Source organism: Drosophila virilis, chromosome 2 (genome assembly GCF_030788295.1).
Source record: "Drosophila virilis strain 15010-1051.87 chromosome 2, Dvir_AGI_RSII-ME, whole genome shotgun sequence".
Taxonomy (NCBI): Eukaryota; Metazoa; Arthropoda; class Insecta; order Diptera; family Drosophilidae; genus Drosophila; species Drosophila virilis.
In genome coordinates, this window is record NC_091544.1 from 33,215,068 (window position 1) to 33,226,490 (window position 11,423).

Consider the following 11,423-nt stretch of genomic DNA (forward strand, 5'->3'; position numbering starts at 1 on the left):
CACACAAAAATTCAGCTTTAAAGAAAACAAAAGACCAAATTATTCTGCAGACATACACGCAGCCCATGGATGTCGCCGCGCAAGCCAAAGCGAGAGTGAGAGTGAGAGGGCCACACGCGGTGATTGAGTGAGTGGAGCAAGCGAGCGCGATGATGATTTGAGAACAATGCATTAGAGTGGATCGGGCAGGAGCGGGGCGCAGAATTTGCATAAAATTCAATTTGTCGTGTGCAGCAGCCATGAATATGCCGCACAGCCGAGCTTTAGCTGCCGCTGCTGCTGCTGCTGCTGTTGTTGACACTGAAGCCCACATTCTGCTGTCTGCTAGTATATAACATAGCTCAAGCCAAACTCACTCTCTCTCTCTCTCTCTCTGTCTTTCGCCTGCTCTGTACGATTGCAATTGATGTTATTGTTGCTATTGCTGTTATTGCGACTGTTGTTGCTGTTGTTGGCGCATCGCATGCAGCCGCTGTGGCGTAACATATGCGCGAAATTACTTACGAGGCATCGCAGTCGACGTCGCTGTCGCTGTCGCTGTCGCAGTCGCCGTCGCCGTCGCTGTTGCTGTCACTGGCAGCAGCCGGGTCTCCTGGAACTGGTTCTGGTTCGGCTGCTGTTGGCTTGTAAAACAATGCCTGCATTTGGCTGCACACAAGACACATGCAATTATTAACAAACACTCAAATGCACACACTCACACTCATACACAATATATAACAGACAATTGTACAGTTTTTTGTGGCATTTAACAACAGTTAAAACAATCGCACACAATGCTGTCGTATAAAAAACTTTTTAGCTTTTGTTTTGTATTTTTTGTGGCCCGCAGTTGATAATTATCGAGACCCTAAAACGTTTGCCATGGCCACAGCCGAAGTGGCCCATTATGTGGCAACAAATGAATGATAATCAGCCGGCTGATAGGGCCCAAGGGCATGTTAGAAGGGGGCGGGGCCTAGTGGGGCACGGCTGGCATTTAGTTTGTCATATGCTTGGCCACAGCATGTCCAAAGTTTTAAGTGAGCTTGAGTGTGTGTGTGTGAGTGTAAGTGTGTGTGAATTGTCCTGTTTTAGCCAGTTTGAGTGTCATGCGAGTTTTTCAAAGTCCTCGAGTGTGACACAAATATAACGCATACGTCATGTGTGGCTAGGACTAAGCGAAAGTGTTTTCGAGCTTAACTTGTTGACAATCTAATTTTAAAATATGTACTAGAAATATTATTTTAAAAGCTTTACACTACAAACTTGTTAGAAAAACTAAAGAGTCAATATTTATGTATAACTCATATTTATATTCAAGTATTACTCATAAATTATTCCCAAAATATGTGTTTAACATTAGCCTTAAGCTAATTCCTGATATGTCCATAAGGCATGCAATACGATTTTTGTAGCCACTTGTGAAAATTACTTATGCAAAAGTGCAGCACTCTGCTGTTTCACTCAATAGCACTCAATTAAGAAGCTGTTGAGTGTGAGAATTGCTGCGCTTTTCTTGCTGCACGACTTTTGCACACCTTTCACTTTTACAGGTCATTAATCACAGAAATGCAAAAAGAAAATGATGATGATTTTAAAAAACTTCGTAAGGATACGTCTGTAATAAAAGAATATGCGCTCCAATGGCTCAGCTGACTTGATGCGATTAAATTGGACAAACGCTTTTGTGATTACAAAAATAATCAAATAAAAATCGAAAACAGAAACGAAAAAAAAATCGTCAAAAAAGAAACTTAAAATGAGCCAGCAATTAAGCTGTAAATGAAGTTGCATTTGAGTTCGACATTTTCAGCGCTTTAATTAAGTTACGGCTTAGCGGGCAGCGTCAGCAGCAGCATGCGGATTTTACGTATACGTACGAGTGGAGCACGGCAGCCGGGCGAGCTGTGCGGCTTTTGGGCCAAACGCAAACAATTCACGTCAATTAATTGTAGCCGACTGCGAGCCGGTAAACACAAAGCTGAACTCCACCGCAGCGGTGACATGAATACAACTACATAGATTACGATTGCCTCGGACAAACAAATGGCAAACGGACACAGGACGAAGCAGGCAGGCGCACCAAATATGCAATTGCACACGAAAAGCCGAAAACAGAAACTACAACAAGAACAACATCAGCATCAGCATCAGCATGAGCTAATAACTGCCACAGGCTGGGCTTAGTCAAAGTTTAGCCCCAGCTGCGATATAAACTCTGTGGTTGCAGCTCCTCTGCTATGAGTCAGGACAAGTGGCAGCAGCTCTATCGAAAGTTTCGACAAGAGATAAACGCAATTAATTCAAAATTTATTCGATACCAAAGAGAAAACAACATGAGCTCCAGCTCCAGACTGGACAAATAGGCATTGTTGTTGGCTCTGTTGTTGTCTCTGTTGTTGCACATTGGACATAGTCATGACGACTGCAACACAGACTGCATTAGCCTCAAGTGCAATGTGACAGCGGCAACGAGTCGAGTGACAGCAATACTAACAGCAAGTCATACACTTATGTCGACAGTCATGCCACGCCCCCACGCTCTAGCAGTTTACACACACCCGCAGCTTCTACCATTTATGCTTGCTGACTGATTGATCCGGCACACTCTCCATGGTGCTCCACATTTGAAGTGGGACAGCTAAACGCTGCATGAATATTTCAGAATCTGTTGCCTGAATAACACGTTGCATGTGGCATAAATCCGCAGAATTGTTGAACTCCCCAAGCTGTTAAATATTAAATTTCTGATAAGCTAGGGTAATGAGGTTTTCATTAAGTCGGCTAACCAATTCGTTTTAAATGCGAAGCCACAGTAAACGCTCGATTTATTTGGCAGCAAATAAAAGTTCGTATGTTTCATATATTGATAGAGTGTAATTCAAGCTTTGATACAAATTATCATTTTTTATCGATAACACTTGAGAGTGAACCTTGCAAGACTCCCCCAAATGCCCTAATCTAAACATTTAAAGGATGCATTGATTAGCTCATTCTGATTTTCGGTGAAATTTGTCTAAGTTAAAGACTAGGAACAAATGTAAAAAGAATATTTTGGGTACTATATAAATCTAGCTTTCGAGGTTAGAAAATATTTCTTAAATATAAATCAAAGACTCTCACTTAGGTAGAAAGTAAATTTACGCACAATTACATGAATAACACACCAAAGAGAGTTAAGCTCGTGCTTATTAGTGCCCAGAATTAAATCATCAGAAATATAATATTAGTTCTTTCAGTGTGCGCTGTTAACAAAAGAAAATGATTTTTAGGGTATATCTTAATTAGAATTGAAATTATAATTCCATTCATATTAATTAAAAATATTTTTCTAGACATACTTTTTTCTTTTTACTTTTTTTAGCCTAATTTACGAAAATTGAAATTCATCTAAACTATTATATATCTTTTTCATCTCATGTCGACCACCTCTATCAAAAGCCAATAGACCATAACTCTTATTTTCCAAAATTGAATATAAAATTTCAATTTAATACCGATTCGGTGCAGCCATTTCATTTAGCTGGCAAATTCCCTGTTAAACTTGTAAGCTCCATCTAAGTAGCTTAGATACAGTTCACGAACGAATGACAGTGCAAATGTTTCACAAATCCACACCCTATGACCCCCTCCCCACTTCTATTTTCCTGCTCGCCTTCATAGTAGACAGCAGCAATTACACATTTACACTTTCGGTCAGATACTCCCCACATGGAGCAATTGGATATCATTAATGCGGTTAAATTGTATAACCCACTGCTGTCAGAGGCTGCTTACTGGGCCAAACGGGCATCTAGTTCTAAGACCCAACTCCGCAAATGCTGATATCTGTGTGTGTGTAAGGTTGGGGAATTCTCTCTCAGGGTTTCGTATAACAGACATGTTCCAAGTGCCAAAAAGGAAAGTCTGGCGAACATTTTTGCCTTTACTCTTGTTTTTATTTTCATTCATTTTTTGGTACACATTTAGCCACAAGCCCAGACAGCTATGGCAAGAACAAGAAGAAAATTTACCATAGTGAAAACAACAACAAGTTTACTCTGTTGCTCCATTTGCAACATTTATGGTGTTTGCTGTCTGTGTGAGTGTGTGTGTGTGTGCGCGCGTGCAGAAGGTCATTTTATTGTTTCCAGTCAAAATGGTCAAATGGGAATTTGTTTTTAGCCATGTTTGTTGTTGTTGCTGTTGTTTTCTTGTGCGTTGCGATTTGCCTATAGATTTAGATTGAGCTGTCGTATATGTTATTGGGCTTGGGCCGTAACGAAAACCCGGCGTCAGCCAGTCAGACAGCGCCAGAGATTGCTTGGCATATCATGTTAGTCAAAGTTGGTATAGCGAGAGAGAGAGAGAGAGAGAGAGATAGAGTGGGTAAGCAGAATGATTAGAATAATCGCCGTAGGTGGTTTTTTGAGCTGACTCCATGAAACCCATTCGTATTGAACCGGAGCGAACCGGAACGAATTCAGTGTTGGCTCATAAAATTTGCAACCCTTCAATAGTCACTTTTGCCAGTGTTTAAAAATGTTTATTGCCCTCGCATGGGCTTAAGGAAAACGGCTCAATTCCCAGTCAAAGTGAATTTTATGGCCATGTGCAATTTCTGGTCTAAAGGGTCGATTTGGGTATTTGGCAGATGAAAAGCGATTTTCTTTGAGCAAGCCCCAGCAGCCGAAGGGCGCCCAAAGACAAACATATAAATATTTTTCTATGCATGTCAATTCAATAGTTATTCATGCCAACTTTTGCAATTTATTAAATAACAAAAGTTCTTAGAAAACATTTTGGGTTTTAAAGTCTTTTAGCTTTAAGATTGAGCCAACTAATTAAATTTAATTATTGATAATTAACAATTACATGAAACTCAGCAATTGCTCACAAGTAGCTGAAAGTTTTCCAAACACAGCAAATTTATTCAGTTCAATCTACCAAATTTCTGCGGCGGTTGCTATGTCGCTGAGTAATAATTAATTTTCAAATACAACCATGTCCTACGCTCGTCGTCTTTCGCCGAAGCGGAGATAGCGGGACTTCGGGGTGGTATTTAAGAGTTTGTTTGTACAGCAAATGCCAACGCATTCGCATAATTTAATTGTAAAGCGCGAGCTGGAAAATTTTGCATAGCTGACAAAATGTTGTTGGGTGGAAGGGTCGTTGGGGGTGGGGGAGGGGAGGGGAGGGAAGGGAGTGTTGTCTGGGAAGTTACATATATTATAAATGTCTGTGGTGCCATTCCTTGCAATTTATTTAGCATTGCGTTAAACTGCAAGTCGTAGATTTGTACTTGTCTCTGTTAAGCAGCAGCTTATAAAAGAATACAAACTTTCTTGAACAGCATTTATTAATCATATTTCAAATATTCAACATTAGTTAAGCAGATACAACAGTATTATTGCTTGGACACGCCTAAAATGTTCTCTATTTCGCAGATTCGATCCAAGACTTCTTGGTTTCGAGCTCTTTGATCCTTGAGCTTGTCCGCTATGGCATCCAAGGTAGCTGCGATGGCCAACAGCGATACATCCGTCGTATTCAGATCCCTGCGAGTCGGATATATCTTTGCCACGGGCACAACTTCAGACTGATCCCCATATGTATCCGATAATCCAATTGCTGCACCTAAAATTTAATCGTACAATAAAATAGAACTGACAGCAGATTCGCCCGAACCTAAATCCCCAACAGCTGCTGGTGACTCCATTTCTACGGAGCTGATTACTGGGGTTGCCACTGGCTCAGCTACAAGAGCCGAAGTCTCCACGACAATTTCGGGCGTTGCCAATGACTCAGCAACCTGAGCAGGGGTCTCCATGTCAGCTACGGCCGTTGCTACAGGTTCAGATACCGAAATCGGAGTTTTCACGACAGCTACGGTCGTTGCCACTGGCTTAGCTAACGGAGCTGGGGTCTCCATGACAGCTACGGGCGTCGCCACTGCCTTAGTTACCAGAACCTCAGTTTCCACCACAGTTACGGGCGTTGCCACAGGTTCAGATACCGAAATCGAAGTCTCCACGACAGCTATTGAAGTTTCCACTGGCTCAGCTACCGGAACCGGGGTCTCCTCGACAGCTACGGGCGTTGCACCAGGTTCAGATACCGACATCGGAGTCTCCTTGACAGCTACGGGCGTTGCTACTGGCTTAGCTAAGGGAGCTGGGGTCTCCATGACAGCCACGGGCGTCGCCACTGCCTTAGTTACCAGAACCTCAGTTTCCACGACAGTTACGGGCGTTGCCACAGGTTCAGATACCGAAATCTAAGTCTCCCCGACAGCTAGTGGAGTTTCCACTGGCTCAGCTACCGGAACCGGAGTCTCCACGACAGCTACGGGCGTTGCCACTGGCTTAGCTAACGGATCTGGGGTCTCCATGGCAGCTACTGGCATCGCCACTGCCTCAGCTACCAGAACTTGAGTTTCCACGACAGCTACGGGCGTTGCCACAGGTTCAGATACCGAAATCGAAGTCTCCACGACAGCTACTGAAGTTTCCACTGGCTCAGCTACCGGAACCGGGGTCTTCACGACAGCTACGGGCGTTGCTACAGGTTCAGATACCGAAATCGGAGTCTTCACGACAGCAACGGGCGTTGCCACTGGCTTAGCTAACGGATCTGGGGTCTCCATGGCAGCTACTGGCGTCGCCACTGCCTCAGTTACCAGAACCTGAGTTTCCACGACAGTTACGGGCGTTGCCACAGGTTCAGATACCGAAATCGAAGTCTCCACGACAGCTACTGAAGTTTCCACTGGCTCAGCTACCGGAACCGGGGTCTTCACGACAGCTACGGGCGTTGCCACAGGTTCAGATACCGAAATCGAAGTCTCCACGACAGCTACGGGCGTTGCCACTGGCTTAGCTACCGGAGCTGGAGTCTCCATGGCAGCTACGGATGCTGCCACTGCCTCAGCTATCGGAGGCGATGTTTCCAAAACAGCTACGAGAGTCGCTACTGGCTCAGCTACCTCAACTGGAGACTCCACGATAGCTTCTGGCGTTCCCACTGGCTCAGTTACCAGAACCTGCGCTTCCACGACAGCTGCGGGTGTTGGCACTGGATCAGCTATTGCAACTGGAGTTTGCACAACGGTTATTGGCAATGCCACTGGTTCAGCTACCGGAGCTAAGGTATCCGCGACAACAGGGGTTGCTACTAACTGTGCTACCGGAATCGGAGTCTCTACGACAGCTATGGGGTTTTCCGTTGGCTCAGCTGCCGGAACCGCAGTCTCCACTATAACTGCGGGTGTTGCCACTGGCTGAGCTACTGCAACTGGAGTTTCCACAACAGCTACTAGCGATGCCACTGGTTCAGCTACCGGAGCCAAAGTCTCCACGACAGCTACAGGTATTGCCACTGATTCAGCTACCGGAATCGGAGGCTCCACGACAGCTACGGGCGTTGCCATTGGTTCAGCTACAGGAACCGGAGTCTTCATGACGGGTACGGGTACTGCCACTGATTCAAATAGAGGAGCTGAAGTCTCCGCGACAGGTACAGGGGCTGCCACAGACTCAGCTACCAGAACCGGTGTTTCCACGACAGCTACTGGTGCTCCCACTAGTTCAGCTACCGGAACTGAAGGTAGGGGTATTGCCACTGGCTCGGCTACCGGAACTGGCGTATCCATGGGCGCCAATGGCGCTGCCACAACGTCAGCTACCGAAAGTGGAGTCTCCACGGCACGTATGGGGGCTGCCACTGACTCACTTAGCGGAACTTGTATCTCCACGACAGCTACTGTTGCTGGAACTAAAGCCTCCACGACAGTTACCGGTATTGCCACTGGCTCGGCTACCGGAAATGATGTCTCCACGACAGCCAATGGGGTTGCTACAGGGTCAACTACCGAAACCGGAGTGTCCAAGGCAGCTATATGGGCTGCCACTGACTCAGTTACCCGAACCGGTGTCTCCACGACAGCTACTGGTGCCGGAACTGAAGTCTCGACGACAGCTACCGGTGCTTCCACTGGATCAGCTAGCGAAATCGAAGTATCCATTACAGTTAAGGGTGTTGCCAAAGGTTCGTCCAGAGGAACCAGGTTCTGCACGACAGCTGCGTGCGCTGCCCCCGGCTCTGCTAAAGGAACTGAGGTCTCCACGACAGCTACTGGAGTTGCTACTGGGGCAGCCACAGGAACCGGCGTCTGCACGACAGGTACGGATACTGCCCCTGATTCGGCCATCGGAATGGGCAATCGCACGTCAGCTACGGAGGCTGGCACCGGATCGACTTCCAGAACTGGAGTCTCCAAGACAGATACTGGTGCTGCCACTGGATCGGCTATAGGAGCTGGAGTTTGCACGGCGTCTGTTGGAGTTGCCATTTGGGCAACTACTGGTGCCGGTGCGTGCACGACAGCTACCGGAACCGAGGTTTTCATTACAGCAAGGGGTGTTGCCACCAGTTCCACTTGAGGAACCTGGCTCTGCAAGATAGCTACAGGGGCTGCAACTTGCACTGCTACAGGATCTACTGGCACGGCAGATACCGTGGCTGCGATAGGCTTAGCTACCGTCTCCGCGACGATGACAGGGGTTACAACTGCGTTTGCAATTAACGCTGGGGACCCTAAGTCAGGGGCGATGGATTCCGCTGGCTTTGCGACCGTAACTGAAGTGGACTCGAGTGGAATCCCGACAGCCGTTGCTGGGGTTGCCATTGTGTTGTTTTAGTATTTCGTTGATTGGTGCTTATGGCGTTAAGCAATTTTTCATTTTTTTTAAATGAATTGCCAATTAAATATCTGTAATTGCCTTTTAGATTTATTTAGCACAAGGTATTCGAAACTGAGACCTTCGGCAAGCAGCTTTCACTTTCATTAAGAGCAAATAGCTGAAAGCGAAGGGAATAGACGAGACATGATAAGTCGCTTAGTCGTGGCCTTCAAAAAGGTCATTGCCCGAAGGAAAGTGATGTTTAAACATGAGAAAAGGCATATCAAAAGCGTAAAATTACAAAGCACACGTGCAATTTTTAACGAACCCGTCGTCATTCACGCTTTTACTTTGTGCCTCAATCGATATATTGAAATGAACTTATTTTTGCATTGGCGCCAGCTTGGCGAGTGTCGTGAAAAAATGCTTCAACAAGCACAGAGCAACTCTAAAAATCGGGGATATATATCTGAAAGATAATGAAGCTGTTGAGAGAAATTGTTCCGGACTGATTTGGTGCTAAATAAAGCCAGAAGGGAATTTAATTGAATAATGGCAAGTTACGTAAGCTGATGTTATGTTCTTTTTAATTGAATTTGATATATTATTTAATTTAATCGAGTTCATTTATGTTCAAATTTGGCATATTATTTAATTTATGACAAATTACTTTTTTCTTATTTGCACTGAGTTTAATTATTGTTGTATAAATTTGATTAGGTTTATTTACGGAATTCTTTATTTTTACGCCGTCGAGCTGCACAACGGAGAAACACACGTTTGACTGGCCATTTAAAAGAATTTTTCATTTTTCAACAACTCTTATCGCTAATTTTCCCTCTTCAAGAAGCCCAACTAACGCCCATTGAGAACTTAAGGCTAAACGAATGTGTACACAAGACTGGAAAAGCCATGAAATGTTTTTATACCCATTAAAAATGGGTAAAATGGGAATACTGTTTTTGTGCAAATGTATGTAACAGGCAGAACAAAGCATCTCCGACCCCATAAAGTAAATTATTATTATTCTTAATCCGCATCAACAGCCTAGTCGATCAACCCATATCCCTCTGTATGTCTGTCCGTCTGTCCGTCCGTCCGCCTGCCCGTATATATTAACGCAAAGATATCAGAAAATTTTGAAATTAATCTGTAAGTACTCCTAGTGCCTGCGCAGATAGACTTTGTTTCCGATAATCGATAACTTACTCCGTTTCCAAGCAATCGATAAAAATCGATAATTTTGGTATAGTTACCAAACATGATATGTTGCTTCTAGAATATTATCACTAACCAAACAACATATAGACTGGACATCCCATACAAACAGCGTTGTCACAAAAACTATCGGAGGCATCTGGTCCAAACTCGCGAGTAAGGGAGTAAGATATACATATGATGTATTGTTGAACCGCTTACTCTACAGGAAAGTGCTTGGCGCACTCTCTTCCATATGCTTTGTGCGATAGAACGGCAACGCTGTTAACTTTTATCTCGCTCGCACTTACTCTCAGCTCTCAATGCTCTCTCTATGTTTAGGGATCGTACCCAAGCGTTGCCATGTGTGCATTTAGAATATTTTGGACTCGCTATACACGCATACTTGCATATTTTGTGTATGAATAGAAGCATTTATGCGCTTGTGTGCGTTGCTTGCCTGCCTGCCTGTCCCCGATGCAAATTTAACAAGATTTTAGGATTTCTGATTTTGGACCTCTACACACAGACACACACATACAAATGTCTGTGAATGGGCTGATCATGGGCGCAAAAGAAAATACATTATTGGCACGCGTCTGACGCGCGCCCTTCTTTTTAATGATTTTGATAAATGAATGTTGACCCCTTATTACCTGCAGCAGTTCGTTGGGTCGAATGGGTCAACTTTTGGCAGGCACCTGCATATGGAGGTCAAGTGACTGATCACCAAAATTATTAAAACTATAAATATCTAATCGCTCCTTTTTTTAATTTGGTATATTTTAATATTTTAAAGATATTTATTTTTACTCAAATTTCATTCATCGAATCATTAAAAAGAAATTGTTAAATTTGCATCGGGGACAGGCAGACTGGCAAGCAACAGGCACACAAGCGCATAAATGCTTCTATTCATACACAAAATATGCAAGTATGCGTGTATAGCGAGTCCAAAATATTCTAAATGCACACATGGCAACGCTTGGGTACGATCCCTAAACATAGAGAGAGCATTGAGAGCTGAGAGTAAGTGCGAGCGAGATAAAAGTTAACAGCGTTGCCGTTCTATCGCACAAAGCATATGGAAGAGAGTGCGCCAAGCACTTTCCTGTAGAGTAAGCGGTTCAACAATACATCATATGTATATCTTACTCCCTTACTCGCGAGTTTGGACCAGATGCCGCCGATACATTTTGTGTCTACTTCTGGTACTCATGTCTAGTCTATATGTTGTTTGGTTAGTGATATTATGTATATGTCAAGTATCTTTCATTTTAAATCTATCGCCACCGCAACGCTAACAATACAAAGCTATAAATCAAGTTAATCACCCAACTTTTTTTGCCAAATAATTTAAGCAACAATTTAAATGCAATTGACTTTTTCAGAATACACAAATATTCTATGGTACAATAAAATATAATGTAGAAAATTTCATAAAGATCGGTTAAGAAAATAATATGTAACTGCGCCATCGGCTGGGACAGCTAGCGAATACTTCAAGAATTTCTGTATACTTGTCCACCCAAACATTCATGCGCGCTTGCTTAGCATTCCATCGCATTCTTACAGCATGGTAAT

The 11,423-nt window shown here is 43.9% G+C and overlaps 2 protein-coding genes across 6 annotated transcripts; both read right to left on the reverse strand.

The window, feature by feature from the left end:
* Positions 1–5,302: 5,302 nt before the first annotated feature.
* Positions 5,303–6,148, reverse strand: LOC6632974 (calphotin). Its single transcript, XM_002056669.4, has 2 exons — positions 5,650–6,148; positions 5,303–5,598 (listed from the first exon to the last, which is right to left on the reverse strand). Exons 1-2 carry the CDS (start codon positions 6,146–6,148, stop codon positions 5,369–5,371), a joined length of 729 nt encoding a protein of 242 aa, XP_002056705.2. The 3' UTR covers positions 5,303–5,368.
* A 90-nt stretch (positions 6,149–6,238) lies between these two features.
* On the reverse strand, positions 6,239–9,414 carry LOC116650392 (calphotin). Of its 5 annotated transcripts, none has more exons than XM_070207179.1 (2): positions 9,373–9,414; positions 6,239–8,731 (listed from the first exon to the last, which is right to left on the reverse strand). In XM_070207179.1, the coding sequence occupies exon 2, from the start codon at positions 8,645–8,647 to the stop codon at positions 6,239–6,241; it is 2,409 nt and encodes an 802-aa protein (XP_070063280.1). In that variant the 5' UTR covers positions 8,648–8,731; positions 9,373–9,414. The 5 variants fall into 5 exon arrangements, with proteins under 5 accessions (XP_070063280.1, XP_070063279.1, XP_032289824.1 ...); XM_070207178.1 differs by having other exon boundaries at positions 9,313–9,412; XM_032433933.2 differs by having other exon boundaries at positions 6,239–8,741; positions 9,313–9,412.
* Positions 9,415–11,423: the final 2,009 nt, after the last annotated feature.